At 42.3% G+C, this 15784-nt stretch overlaps 1 protein-coding gene across 2 annotated transcripts in view; it reads right to left on the bottom strand.

Moving 5' to 3' along the window:
• STOX2 (storkhead box 2) overlaps positions 1–15784 on the bottom strand; it is a 109444-nt gene that overhangs the window by 29832 nt on the left and 63828 nt on the right. The window contains exon 1 of one of the 2 annotated variants that reach the window (XM_077761961.1): positions 1606–1714. The exons of the other annotated variant lie outside the window; for it this stretch is intronic. Within the exon in view, the coding sequence (XP_077618087.1) occupies positions 1606–1630 (25 nt within the window). The 5' untranslated portion in view covers positions 1631–1714. Of the gene's footprint in view, positions 1–1605; positions 1715–15784 lie in introns of those variants that run through there. 2 annotated transcript variants of the gene reach the window in all.

The following is a 15784-nucleotide window of genomic DNA, read 5'->3' as shown; positions in this document are numbered from 1 at the left end:
ATTTTAAACTGCCTCTCTTCTGAATCCACTATGTAAGGAGTGGTTCCCGTGTGCAGTAAACTAGTAGGAGATGGGTTCGAGCCCCGCATCGGGCTCTGTGCTGACTGCCAGCTCAGAGCCTGGAGCCTGTTTCAGAGTCTGTGACTCTCTCTCTCTCTCTGACCCTCCCCTGCTCACGCTGTCTCTCTCTCTCTCCTAGAAATAAATTAAAAAAAAAAAAAAAAAGAGATGGGAACTGTAGACAAAGGCATAAGTCTTGATCCTTGCCTTCAGTGAGCTTATGATTTGGGTGGGGAAACATGAAATAAATGCATGAAAATATAAGCAGTTAGAACATATTCAAATTACTGTTTACAACAACCTTAGATGAGATACAAGAAAATACATGAATGACTAGCAAATTAACTCAATAATAGCAATTTATTAATATATAATTATATTCATCTATCCATAGAGCGAAGTAGGAATTCTATACCAGCATTAAGGAACGACTTCCTGTTGGAGTAATCAGGGAAGGCTTTACACAAGAGGGAGACGTTGAAAGGGTATTTAAGGAAGAATCAAAATGATGGGTGTGGGGACCTTATATAATTACTGTATATTCTCAACACACTACGATGTCACCAAGCATCCTTTAACACTGACTCAACATCCTCGACTTTGCTTAAAGATGCAGAGCACTGTGCACAAAGAAGAGACACCTTTAACCATGTGGAAAGGAAGCATGTTTTCTGCCCCTCAGTGGAAGAGTGAGCAAGGAAGATGGATATGAAAGCAAAGACAAGAAAAGAGGTTCAAGGAGCCTACCCAATGCATAAGTTTGCATTTTGAAGTGTTCTCATTATGATTACAAATGACATCAGGGATTTAGTGCTCTCGAAATATCTTTAATAGAAAAGAGTGCTAACCCTATAAATTTGACGAGATGGCTAAACCCACGCTTTCGGATTTGCCAAGTTTGGAAATCACTTTGGAAACATAGCATGTAATGGACTTCTGAGGACTGCATTTTGGCATCTCACTATTAAAAAAAAAAAAAAAGCTTCTGTGTGAAAAGCCCATGGATGTTGTTAGAAAACAGCTATGTAATCACTTGCATCCTAAAGCAGACGAGGAAGAAATACGCTTGCTTCCTTAGTGGTTAAGAGCAACCTCAGTCTGATGTTAGTGTTGGAAACAGTCCCTGAGCGTATAAATCAGGCTCTCTTAGATTTCAGAGCATGTAGGTTAACAGGCCAAATAACACGCCAAATTTCAGGGACTATATTAATTGAGAAGAAAGTATTTCCAACAGTATTTGTAGACTGCCCCCACCGGAAGAGTAGAAGAGATGCTAGGTGATGGAAAGCCGAAGCGGTTTCATTCTCTCTTATTCGCACATCCTACAGCTGTCTGACTTTTCGGCTCTGACGGGACTTAGGATGAGTCATGCTGGTGAGGTGGCCTGTGGTGGGCGTTTCCGCTGCCTGAGATGGAGGCTGCCAGGGGTTTATGACAGCAAGACCTTCTTTCAGAGGACTGTGTACCTGTCGGTACCGGGTGTCGGCAGTTTACCACATTGCTTCGCACACAACAAGTCTTGAGAGAAAAGCAGGGGACACGTACCTGGCCCTTTCTGGACTGGCTCCATACCCCAGGCAGCTCTGACGCTAAAGCCTGGTGCATGCTAGGGGGTTGCATCCAGGCACAAGAAGGAGCCAGTGACAGAAACGGATGTCCTAGAATCTGGAATAAGAAGACAGAGTAAACCTTCGAGTAATAATATCCTGAATGAGCATTTCAGATTGGCCACTGAGGGCATGTGGAACACAGCAGGAATCTGGTACTTTACCTTTGTAGATCTACTTTGAAAAGCTGAGTTTTCCAGAACCCTCAGCTCTTCTTACAATTCGGGGCTCGACAGACTGGTTCAAGTTTGGTTCGAAAGCTGGCCAAGAAGCACCTTAAAAAGGCTGTGAATGGGCTCTGCCGGTAACGATTTTAGAAGAAAACACAAACAAACAAACGCATTCTCTTTACCAGTCTTTCCTCCTATGCGCCCACACGGGACAGCTGGGGCCTGTCCCCTGCCTACTCCACGCTCCACGGCCGCTGCACCGAGCCAACATGGCACTGCAGTGCCTGGGGAGTCTGCAGTATCACTCCTCTTCTGCCTTGTTCTCTGCAAAGTGAAGTCATAGGGACGGATCAGCCGACCTGACTCCTCACTACCCTGCCCAGAATCCTTTGTGAACTGAAATGAGTCATCGCTCCAAGAAAAGCTACAGCCTCTGGTTGTCTGCGCTGGCTCTTTTGTCTGTGCAGCGCGGAGACTCTGGGCTGGGAACGCACCCCGGGCCTGGGGCTGTGAAGGGGTGCATCCTCCTTCCGAGGGGCCCAGGGCCCCTCCCATGTATTGGCGCCAACTCAGATCTTTGCATCATTGAAACAGCAAAAAAGGGCAAACGCCTCCGGATGCTTGATGAAAAAACACACACACACATAGTGACACTGATCTAGCGTCATATACTCACCAGTCTGTAATTATAAACCTGACACATTTTCTCTCTCTCTCTCTCTCTCTAAGGCTGGCTTTTCATTGTGATGCAGGACGGATCTCCCTCCTGTGTGTAACAGGCGGCTCAACTGTAACACTGGATCAAAGTTTAGCCGCAGTGAGCTATTTGTCATGAATTCCAGCCGCTGCGCAGGCCCTCGCACGCCCGGGTCTCCCCACTGCTGGCACAGCCCGCAGGCTTGCAGCGCGGCCCCCGCCGCAGCCCCGGGGAGGCGGCCTTGGGAATGAGGTCACTGTGTCAGGGACTCGTTCTGGCGTGAGCTTCTCCTGGGCTCGCCACACGGCACGGAGTGCTAGGATTCACAGCGTGGTGGCTGGTTTTCTTTTCTTTTCTTTTTTTTTGTATCATGGCTTCCTCTGCCTTTTTTAAAAAAATTTTCTGTGTCTCTGATCAGTAAGGCCAGAAAAATCAATTATATAGCTGTGTGAAAATGTCTTTTTCGCTGCACTGTGTGTTAGCCCTGCACCGACGAACTCATGCATACGCATGTGTACGTTGCTGTATTTATAGACCCACGTACACAGCACGGGGCCTTATTTCATCAGAACCAGAGAGGAAGCGCTCCATCTCTATTTCGAGTACAAGGAACGACATATAAACATCTCCAGAGGAAAAGGGGGCGGGAGTTTGGGAGACAGGAAAGGAAGATGGGGATATCAGCCACCTGCGTTAAAAGCGCAGAGAAATGGAGTCAGAGAGGAAAAGAATAAGTAGGGAAGGAAGGAATCCTGTGCTACTTGGAACGATGCTGTCCAATCTGCCCCAAAAGAAAAGAGACCACAGCGGGCACCTGTCACTCTCTCCACTCAGGAACCAAAGAGGTATCAATAAATCATCCGATACACAGAAACCAAATAGATTTGGGTGGCAGAGGATGTGTGTACAGCGAATTCCCCACATCCTTGTGAACACGGCAACTGGCCTTCCACAAGTATGACTGACAAGGCCAGCCAGGGCTGGAACAAAAAGGCACGGAATCTCTCGGTGAGGCTACCCCAGATTGCCGGGTTAGAAGGGCCCCCAGGCTAGAATCCTACCCAAATCACGTCCTATCATACCTCCTGTCACGTGGCCTGTCTCCCACAACCTCCTCCCACAGCAGCTGGGGTCTCTTCCCAGCCTGGGGAAGGCCCCCACTCCGCGAGCTGAGTCCTCTCACCCCAGAGGGATGCCCATGAAGCCCTTGGAAAATAAAAGACTTCTAAGCCTCTTCTGCCTGACCACTCACTCGCTATCCACAGATAAAAATCTCATCCCTACAGATGATCTAGTCTCTAGTCGCTTACAGTTTGGGACACTTCATAACCACACACACTACATGCTCATTTATTGACTGACTGATACACGTGGTCTTTACATCATTAAATAAAGCTTCTTCAGCTACTTCAACCATCTGACACTTTCCAAATCCTCTGCCCTCATGGTTTCCCTCCTTTGCTTCTGCTCTGGCGTATCAACTTCCCTCCTAAAATGTTGTACAAAGAACCAGGGCATCTGGGTGGCTCAGTGGGTTAAGCATCTGGCTCTCGATTCCAGCTCTGGTCATGATCTCACGGTTTCGTGAGCTCGAGCCCTGTGTTAGGCTCTGCATTGACACCATGGAGGCTGCTTGGGATTCTCTCTCTCTCTCTCTCTCTCTCTCTCTCTCTCTCCCCCTCCCCCACTGGTTCACATGCTTGCTTGCTCTCTCTCAAAACAAATAAACTTAAAAAATAAATGTATAAAGAACTAAATACACTCTAGCTGTGTTCTCGGGATCACCTCCCTTGTACTGGACTCTATCTTCACACGGCCTGAGATTATACAGTAGGCTTTTAGCTGAGTCACATGGTCAACCCCAGAGGACTTCTTCACATTAGCTGCTATTAAATTAGGCCTCATTCATGCACTTAGGAAAACCTCATCCATGATGCCCTATGCATTTCCTCAGAAATGGTTTAGTTTTGATTTTCCTTCTGGATGTATTACTTCCTCTCATTTAAAAAAATTTTTTTAACATTTTTTTTTTTTTTTTGAGAGACAGAGAGACAGAGTGTGAGCAGGGGAGGGGCAGAGAGAAGGGGGCACAGAATCTGAAGCAGCTCCAGGCTCTGAGCTGTCAGCACAGAGCCCGATGTGGGGCTTGAACTCATGGGCCATGAGATCATGACTTGAGCTAAAGTCATAGGCTTCACCAACTGAGCCCCCAGGCACCCCTACTTCCTTCCTCTCATGTAGTATGCCACCTAGAGTCTCATCCATGACGCAGACTGAGGCTGTGGCCCCTCACTGGGGCCTCCTACCAGGACAGCTCACCTTGACTTGACCCCCTCTGAGCGTGGTTGTGTCGTTAGTTATAAACCCACCAAATTCTTCCACCTCTCTGGCTATAAATCCACCTTACCCGCCTCATTCTTGTCGGGCACAGTCTGATCACTGCAAGGTTAGGAGGTGTGCCTAGTAAGCCACTGTACTGTAAGAGTGCAGTGATGTAACTATAGAATAAATGTATTAAAAATGAAGTTCTAAATAGAGATCCTTTAGCTCTGGCAACATAAGGGCCTCTGGAGAAGCTCTGGGTCACTGGACCACCTCTTGATAGCTAGAAATTCAAGTTTCCTCTATGATATAGAGAAGGTAAAATAAACGGATAAAGAAAAAAAGAAAACACCCAGAGAAAAAGGATGGAAAAACAACAAATAAAAATGTATTCAAAATTTCTAACATCCAAATACGTATGTTTCCACCTATACATGGGCCTCCAAGGACCGTATTAGAAACTCACCTAAGCTTTCCAAGGACCCAATACAGTAAGTACTGTCATTATCCCCATTTTTTTGGTTTATTTATTTTGAGAGAAAGAGAGCACAAGCAGGGTAGGGGCAGAGAGAAGGAGAGAGAATTCCAAGCAGGCTCCATGCTGTAAGTGCAGAGCCTAATGCAGGGCTTGAACTCATGAACTGTGAGATCATGACCTGAGCAGAGATGGAGGGTCAGACGCCTGACCGACTGAACCACCCAGGTGCTCCATTATTGGCTGCATTTTAAAAAGATTCACTACCTTCCTCAAGTGCACACAGCTGCTAAGAGGCAGAAGCAGGATTTGAACCTGTGGAACAGGTCCCAGAGTCCGTGCTTTACACCACCACACACTGGCGCTCCTAGGGGGCTCAGCCGGTTGAGCATCCGACTTTGGCTCAGGTCATCACCTCATCGATTGTGAGTTCCAGCCCCGCATCGGGCTCTCTGCTGCCAGCGTGGAGCCTGCTTTGGATCCTCTGTCTGCCCCCTCTCTGCCCCTTCCCCTCTGTGCTCTCTCTCGCTCAAAAATAAACAAACATTAAAACAACAACAACAACATCAATACGCAGAGCCCTCAATTATTATAATAAATAAAATAACCACTGGTAACAAAAATTTTTAAAAACCCATACCTCAATTTTTACATTTAAACTGAGGGCAATTCACGTTGTTAGCACACGGAGCCAGTGAGATCAGGTTCATGGTGGGGGGGTCCCCTTCCTAGCAGTTACCTTGCCCAGTTCTGCACCCCCTGATGGGCTGGCTCTGGCCTTGGCCTCTGCCAGCAGACCGTTACTAACTGATAACCATAAGCTCGTTCTGCTGTCCTACTAACAGCACAGTGAGTTTTCCGATGGACGACCAGTAGCCTCAACTCAGAAATAGAGGCGAGAAAGGTACTGATGTTCTAGGCACCGGTCTCTGATGGGGAGACACACTCAACACAGACATTATTAGCAGTCCTCGTCCTCTTACCCCCTGCCTCTTGCTCCTTTTTTTAAAAAAATTTATTTATTTATTTTTGAGAGAGACAGAGAGAGTGAGTGGAGGAAGGGCAGAGAGAGAGAGGGAGAGAGAGAATCCCAAGCAGGCTCCACGCCGTCAGCACGGAGCCGATGTGGGGCTCGAACCCACAAACGCTGAGATCATGACCTAAGCTGAAACAAAGGGCCAGACCCTTCACTGACTGAGCCACCCAGGTGCCCCCTTCTTCCTCCTGTTAATAACAGCTTCGGTGTTACAGCAAAGATTTACAAACATCACACAGACTACCGCAGAGGTGGTCTGATCAGTTGATAAGGTGTGGGCAGAGGCTATGCCTGGCATTTGACTGGTTCCTTGGCAAAAGACATCGTAGCACCACCCAGTGACACAGTCACGCAGCACCTTACAGCCTTAGGGCTACTGTACGTGATAAAGCACAGCAATAAGTATCTTAAATCGGTTAAAAATATTTATCAGGTGCCCAGCTGCAAAGTCTGTGGTAAGGATGTAGATGTGAGCGTGTGTGAATAGTGTGCATAATGTCGGATACGTACAGTGGTGCACACACTTTTTTATGAACAGGTGACATGGTTTCTACTCACAAGAAGCTTATCAAACACTTGAGGAAAGAAGACACCCACACATAAAAAGTGCAAAGAATACAAGGCAGTGTCGATCCAAGAGGAGGAACAGGTAACAGGTGCCTCTGAGAATTCTGGAGTAAAGCAGCTGGCCAAGGCAGTCAGGGATGGCTCAAAGGCAAGGGCAAGCCTGTCCTAAAATCTGGACCGGCGAGAGATAAGAGAAAGGGCATACCATGTGTTAGAACGTGAGCTCCGTGAAGAGGAGGGGTTTGGCATGCCTTGTGTTTACAGCTGTCGTCCTGAAAAAGTGCCCAGCCAATGGAAGGCACGGAATGAATACGTGATGAATGAATGAATGAATGAATGAATGAATGAATGGCACGGAGAGAGGAAGGATGAGCCCAGGTGTGGAGGTGCTGAAGGGGGGAGGTGGGGAAGCATGAGGTGGACCTGCCTGGGGCAGAGAGTTCCTACTGCAACACGGAAGAAGAGGAGGCAAAATGGGTGGCTCAAGAGGAGATTAAGAACAGGCTCTAAAGGATTAGAAAACAACCCGCCTTATACTTGCAACAAATTCCCCTTGGCATCTGTTACAGCGATGAGCAGTCTCCTTGTGAGAAGCACTACCCCTACGTGAGCCCCTCATCCTCCCAGAACAAGTGTTTATATGCTAGGGCAGCCCATCAGAGGGATGATATGTTGACAGTATGGCCAGATGTCGCTTCCCCCGGGGGCTTCACTGCCCCCGTCGCCACCCACAAGTCTGTGATGGCCAACACTCTCTCTGATTTGCAAGAATGTACCAAAGGGGAGACAAAAATCCTAGTCTGCAGCAATATTATACCAAACCCACCCTAAGTCAACGTAGTTCAAGTCAACAGACGCTTATTAATAAACACAATATGTAAGACACTCCTGGTTGCTGAGGTCAGAATAAAGGTGAAGTTACAGCATCTGTCCTCACGGTTTTGTGTCAACATCTGAGACGTTCAAGGCAAGGAGAGAAAAGAGTGCGGTGAGACCAGAGAGAAATGGCAGTTTCTGATATAAGAGACAGGGGTAAGGAAGCATGGTAGCACCAGGGCAGCACTTCAGGCAAGAAGCTACCGTTGAGGTGGGCCCCGAAGTTGGGTAAGCAAGGCAGGAGGAAGAAAGATGGTGGGGATGTCTTTCCAGGCAGCAAAGCCGTGCACTGAAAGACCACGTGGGTTAGAGGGCACAGCGGTCTTAGAGAATGACCTTGCTTGGGGAACATGGCGGGATACATGAAGGAGACGGGTAGCGTTAAAGCCAGAGCAGCCCGGCTGAGATACGATTTTGAAGAGCAGGCAAGTGTAGAAGGCATTAAAGGTTCTTACAGGGGGTGGCGCTATTCATGCGGAAGGTTTATGTTACTGTGACAGCAGGATATAGGACATGTCCAAAGAGAGAAGATAATGAATTACTGACACAAAGAAGAGCCTATTGTGTGAGCCCCAACAAGATGCAAAGGTTGCCTGCACAAGGAACAGAGACAAGTGCAGAGATGGGAGATACTTTTCTGTTTCACAAAGGGACTGTTCAAAATATCCGGCATGAAATATTAGAGTACTATCCGCGATGCATTTCTAGAAGCATCAGGTACACTTAATAGGACTCGCTGAGAAACTGTCCAAAAGCCTGTGCTGTGATGATAGTCTGACATCTGTAGTAGTGCCCAGGGCAGAATATTGGTTCAAATAAAGGAGAGAGGAGAAATCCTCTAAAGAGAAATCCTTGAGCACCAGTAACAGACCAGATTTTACTACTTGCACAAAAGCTGATCAAAGGCACAAATTTAAAATTCAGTCGAAGTGGTTTCAGAAAGAGAAAGTTCCAAAGTTTTCAAGGGGTTTTATATAGCCCAGGGTTGACCGAGGTAAGTGCATTATTGCTATGGTGGAAGAAACCATTAGAATTAAGGTTGGATTCAATGCACATGGTATGGGCAAGAAATCACATACTTGCTATCCCTACAAGCATTACCAAAAGGACCACAGAGTCAAGAACAAGGTTATTCTATGTTACTAAAATTCTCCAAAGTCTTTGGATTAGATCAATTCTCACGGGATTAGGAAGACGGAATAATGACATTTTAGAGCTGGACAAGGCACTGAAAGTCATTTGGTATATCATCATTTGACTGAGGAAAATCCTAGGGTCCAAATGGGAGAGATGACTTCCCCAAAGTTCAGAGAAAATAACAAAAGCCACAACCAGCCCCCACAGATGTCCTAATTCTCAGTGCAGACACCTCCTCATTACTCTGCAACACCTTGTACAATTTATTAAAAGAATATTAAACTCTAAGACTTTTCTGGATGCATTTTCAGTAAGATACTGTAAGTAGGCAGATGTTCAATTTTCCATACTTCATTGTGGTATAAATTATTTTTCTGCCCTCAGTTCTTCTAATCAATGTCCAAAGAAGACAAAGAAGGAAAAGATAAAAGTGAAGTGAGAAAAATGGAGAGCTGGTGAGTTTACGGGTAAAAGACAGATGTTAAATTTGATGTTTTGAGGGGCGCCTGGGTGGCTTAGTCAGTTAAGCGTCTGACTTTCACTTAGGTCATGATCTCGCGGTTTGTGGGTTTGAGCCCCGTGTCGGGCTCTGTGCTGACTGCCAGCTCAGAGCCTGGAGCCTATTTCAGAGTCTGTGTCTCCCTCTCTCTCTGACCCCCCCTTGCTCACGCTGTCTCTCTCTCTCTCCTAGAAAAAAAAAATTTAAAAAAAAAATTGATGTTTTGATATTAAATGTTAAGAAAACTATGGGAAAACATGGGGAAATGAGGTGATATAATTTAATTTAACATAACATAATCCCATTATTTTATTACTAAGCATCTGGATTTGTGGGCCATTCGTTTCCAACCCACTGGGTGAAAATTCACCGGAGTACATTTCAGACAGTGGTACTCAGTATTTTCTNGTATCTTCATTTACAGATGACAGGGATGGTGTGCCCAAAGAAGCCTGCAGTTTGCTGGGAAAAAGACTCTGTTTGGAAGTCTCCCTGAAATTCATGCAAGCTATATATTAAACTCTGTAATATATCACTTTTTGCCTTGATAGTAAAAGCTTAAAAAAAAAATGTTTCCACTGAAGATCATTCAACATCATTTTCCAAAATCTACAAGGGAACTGGGTCCAGGAAGCTGATCCACATTTGTCCCGAGGGGGTATAAACCTGCAGTGTAGGCCTCAGTCCCTGGAGGCAAATATGCCCCCAATTTGAGAAGCAATAACTACATCTGAAAATACACCAGGAAATGGTTATTTCCCAATTCATTTTCAAAGCTCTCATTGGTCCCTCTGCAGCTCTAAGACATACTGTTATAGAGTCTGAGAGTTCTTTTAGTTGGAATTAGTTAGAAGGTCAAAGAGCTGAGAAACTGTATTACTTTATCACTGGCTTATTTCATTACGGCCAAGTTATTCTTTCTGTGGCTTGCATTCCTTCGAAGATGGAATCAGGAAAGAAAAAAAGAGAGAGAAAGAAAATGTTGCAAAGGCTGCCATATTTTCTAAAAGGAGACATATCTATAGAACTAACCTCTGACCTCAAGGTGCTTCCAATTAACTAAAGAATGAAAAGTAAACACACATGAAAAGAAGGTATCACACTACTTCCCCAAGAAAACGATGAATAAGAGGGGAAAAATTACTGCAAACCAAGTCCAGACGGCGTATAAAGAAATCCCGGCCAAACATTTCCATCCCGGAGCTGAACTCAGCATGCCTGGATTGTGTTCCTCCTTCTTACAGGCTCCAACAGAACCCTGCGGGAAGGGGGAAGCCACTAATCTAACACACGCTTCAGGGGAATTGCGGTCCCTTCGTTGTGCTGCTTTCCTGACACTTCCATAAACTCTGGGCTGACTCTAATGTCGACACGATTCCAACTAACTAGGGTGAAAACAGGATTTGGACTGTATTTTCAGTACTCTAAACAGGGGTTGCAAACTGTTTTCAACACCTAGAACAGGCAATAGTTATTGACAGAAAGACAATGACATTATTTGGGCTTGAGTTTCCCTTATGTATTCAGTATCACACTTCTACCTGGGTGATCACACTACATCACACTACCTCTTGGGTGATGTTAGTCCAAACCTCATGCAGTGTCATCCTCTGCATGTCATCTCAGGGAAGTCACAGTCTACATTTTTATTAACAAATAAAGAGTTTACAGAACTAGGAAAAAATAATAAAATCCTGGAGTCAAAAAATAGAAACCAATCATATTCTCTTTTATCCCTCTATAATGAATAGATAAAATTAATTAGAATTTCTTTGCTGTCTGGGATCACAGTGGTTATACAATCATTTATATTTGCTCTCTTCAGTACAGTAGCTACTAGCCATATATGGATTTTTTAAGTTACTTTGAATTAAATAAATTGAAAGCTTAGTTCTATTTCAAGTGCTCATTAGCTAACACGGGGCTGGTATTCACCATTTTGCACATAGCATATAGAGAACATTTCCATCATCTCAGAAAGTTCTACTGGACAATAGGGATCTAGTTAATTAATGAGCAATCACAAGAATATCAGGTACCATTCACTTTTACCATGGAAACCAAAAGTTTTTAGATACAATTTTTTTTAAATTAATGTACCAAAATCAAGGACTTTCTTAATATGTTCAAGATCTATAGGTTTTAACACATATGTAGATTTGTGTACTCATCATGATGAGTCAGACACAGAGCAATTCCATCACCCCCTTCAAAAAAACTCTTTCATCCTGATCTGTATATACTCCTAACCCCTGGGAACAGCTGATATGTCCATGTTGTTGCATGTAGGAGGAATAGGATCACAGGCCACATGGTAAGAGTGTGTTTACCTTTATAAGAAACTACTAAACTGCTTTCCAGATTGGTTATGCAGTTGTTCAATCCAATGAACAATGCAGTCCAGAAGGTTTTTCATAGATTTCTTGAGATTTTTCTACACGATCAATCATGTTGTCTGCAAATAGGAATGGTTTTATTACAACTTGTAAGCCTTTAAGTTTCTTTTTCCTTAGGGATTTTTTTAGGCATTCTAGCATGATGTTGAATTGGAACATTAAGAGTGGACATCCTAATCCCCAGTGTTAAGGGGAAAATGTCCAGTCTTTCTCTGTTAAATATGATGCCAGCAGCAGAGTTTTGTAGATGTTCTTTATCAGGTTAAGGAAGTTGCCCTCCATTCCCAGATGAAGAGCGTTTATTACGAATGTATGTTGAATTCTGACAGTTGCTTTTTCTGAATCGACATTATCATGTGATTCTTTTCTTCCTTAGTTTGTTAATATGGTGGATTATGGTGATTGATTTTCAAATGCTGAATTAGCCTTGCATTCCAGGGCTAATCTCCTCTTGGAGATGGTTTATTGTTCTTCCTATATATTGCTGGAGTCAATTTGCTAATATTTCTGGAAGGATTTCTGCATCTACGTTTATGAGGTACATTGGCCTGTAATTTTTTTGTAATGTGTCTGGTTTTGGCAGGAGGATAATGCTGGTTTCATAAAGTGAGTTGGGAAGTGTAGCCTCCTCTTCTATTTTCATGTCAAAATGGTGGTATTTCTTCCAGAAGTGTTTGGTAGAAGCTATCTGGATCTGGAGATTTGGGTTTTTGACAGTAAAAACTTAACTGTGAGTTTTAAAATGCATTTAAAGGATAGAGAACTGTTCAGGTAATCTACTTCTTGAGTGAGTCCTGATAGGATATTTTTTCTTGGACTTGGTCCATTTTCTCTAAATTGCTGAATTTATGTACACAGACCTGTTTGTGGTATTCACCTGCTTTTAATGTCTGTGAGATCTGTAGTGATACAGCCTTTTTCACACCTAATATTGACAATTTGTATCTTATTTCCTGGTCAATTTGCCTAGAGATTTATCAATTTTATCACTTTTTTTTAAAGAACCAGTTTCTGACTTCATTCGCTCTATTAATTTTGTTTTAAAATTCCTTGACATCTACTCCTTATTTTTTTTTCTTCCCTTCTGCTTCCTTTGGATTTATTTTGCTCTTTCTCTAGCTCCTTCAGTTGAAAGCTTAGATTGTTCATTACAGACCTTTTCTTCTTTTCTAAACTAAGCACTTAATCTATATATTTCCCTTTAAGCTCTGCGTTGTCTGCCTTATATGAATTGTGATGTGTTGTATTTTCATTTTTGTTCACCTCAAAATAATTTCTACTTTTTCTGAGCCTTCCTTTTTGATCCATGGATTACTTAGAAGCAGTTGTTTAATTTCCTAGCATTTGGGGATTTATCAGTTACCTGTCTGTTGTTGATTTCTAGCTAAATTCCATTATGGTAAAATAACACACTTTGAACTATTTCAACTCGTTTAACTGCTTTTAGATTTGTTTTGTGTTTCAGGATATCATTTATCTTTGTGAATGATCTCTGAGGATTTCAAAGGAACATCTATTCTGCTACTTTGAGGAGGAATGTTTTATAAATGTCATTTGAATCTAGTTGGTTAATGGTACTGTTCAGTTTTTCTACATTCTTACTGTTTTTTCACTTACTTGTTCTATCAATTACTCTAAGAGCCATGCTGAAGTCCCCAACTATAATCACCGATTTCTCTTTTCAGTTCTATTTTGTTTCATGTACTTTGAAGCTCTGTTGTTAGGTACATACATTGTTAACATACTCTTTTTAAGAAACAATGTTTTTGGGGGGCGCCTGGGTGGCTTAGTCGGTTAGGCGTCCAACTTCCGCTTAGGTCATGATCTCACAGTTCGTGGGTTCAAGCCCCGCATCGGGCTCTGTGCTGACTGCCAGCTCAGAGCCTGGAGCCTGTTGCAGTCTGTGACTCCCTCTCTCTCTGACCCTCCCCTGCTCACGCTGTGTCTCTCTCTCTCTCTCTCTCTCTCCTAGAAATAAATTTAAAAAAAACATAAAAAAAAAAGAAACAATGTTTTTGGTAAGAATACTTACCATGAGATCTATCTTAACATAGATTTTTAAGTGTACAATGAAGTATTGTTACACAATGTTGTACATCAGATCTCAAGGACTTATTCACCTTGCAAAACTAAAATTTCATACATTTCATTGATTAGCAACCCCCATTTCCCCCTCTTCCCTGAGTCCCTGGCAGACATCATATGGTAGTTCTATTTTTAATTTTTTGAGGAAATTTTACATTGTTTTCAATAGTGGCTGCACCATTTTTCATCCCCACCTACAGCATATAAGAGTTCCAATTTCTCCACATCCTCACCAGCATTTATTTCTCTTTTCTTTTTCATGATAGCTACCCTAACAGGTGTGAGGTGATATCCCATTGTTGTTTTGATTTGCATTTCGTTGATGATTAGTCATGTTGAGCATCTTTTCATACATCTATTGGCCACTTGTATACCTTCTTTGGAGAAATGTCTATTGAAGTCTATAGCCTATTTTTAAATCAGGTTATTAGTCTTTTGTTTTTGCTTTTGCTACTGAGTTTTAGAAGTTCCTTATTTAGTTTAGAAATTAACCTGTTCCTGAATATATGATTTACAAATATTTTCTCCCATTCTGTAAGTTGCCTTTTTACTTGATTGTTTTTGTTGCTGTGGAGAAGCATCTTTTAGTCTGATGCAGTCCAATTTACCTAATTTTGCTTTTGTTGTCTGTGCTTTTGGTGTCATATCCAATGACAATCACTGAAGTCATTCAATGATAATCTTTAAAACAATTGCCAAGACTAATGTCATGAAACTTCCCTTCATGTTTTCTTCTAAAAGCCTCATAGTTTTCGGTCTTACATTTAAGTCTTTATTCCATTTTGAGTTGATTTTTGTGTATGGTAAAAGATGGACATACAGTTTTATGTCATTTTGGTGAACCTTCCCATTTATTTTTGTGTAATGATCCTAGCTCTCCCCAGTAATTTTCCTCGTTCTGAAGTCTACTTTTTCTGACACTGATATGGCAAGTCCAGCTTTCTTTTGATTAGTGGTTACACAGTATGTTGTTTTACCTCTTATTTTAACCTGCTCGTGTCATTATATTTAAAATGTATTATTTGTAGACAATATATCTCTCGGTCATTTTTTAAAAGTCCATTCTGACGATCTCTGTTATTTATTTGGGATGTTAAACCATTTATATTTAATGTAGTTTGTTTATGTGTTGCTGTTTAGATTTACCGCTGTTTATGCTTCTACCCTCATTTTGTTCCTGTTCTCCTTTCTTATTTTCATTTGGATTATTTGAATATTTTTTACTATTCTACTTTATCTATTGAGTTTTTATTAATTTCTCTGAGTAGTGTTTTTAGTTGTTACTCTAAACATTTCAGTATATATGCTTAACTTTTCACAGCCTACTCTAGAATTAATATCTTACCATGTCAAATGAGAAATCTTACCATGATATTGGTTCCTTGACCTTCCTCTATTATGTTATAGTTGTTACATATACTACAGGTATACACACTGAGTTCATTAATGTTACATTTGTTTTCTGTCATTATACATAGTTCATAGAACTTAAGAGAAAGGTAGTTAATTATATTTAACCAGATATTTATCATGATTGCTTTGCTTTCATTCCTGATGTTCCAAGATTTCCTCTGGCATTTTCTGTCCATCAGCATTTCTTTTAGAGCAGGTCTCTGGCAGTGCATTTTTTTTGGTTGGTTTGTTTTCTTTTATCTGAAAATGTCATTATGTCACCTTCATAGTTGAAGGATATGCTCGGTGGATATATTAAAAATAAGTAACATTCTGGCCTTCATGGCTTCTAATGAAAAATCTGCAGTCATTCAACTTATTGTTTTATTATAAGTTATGTATCATTTTTCTCTAGCTGCTTTCAAGATTTTTTTCTCTTTAATCTTCAGCAGTTTATGATGTATC

The sequence above is a fragment of the Crocuta crocuta genome, unplaced genomic scaffold (assembly GCF_008692635.1).
Source record: "Crocuta crocuta isolate KB4526 unplaced genomic scaffold, BGI_CrCroc_1.0 scaffold90, whole genome shotgun sequence".
Lineage (NCBI taxonomy): Eukaryota > Metazoa > Chordata > Mammalia > Carnivora > Hyaenidae > Crocuta > Crocuta crocuta.
The sequence above is the reverse complement of the archived record's forward strand: the minus strand, read 5'-3'. Positions and strand labels throughout refer to the sequence as shown.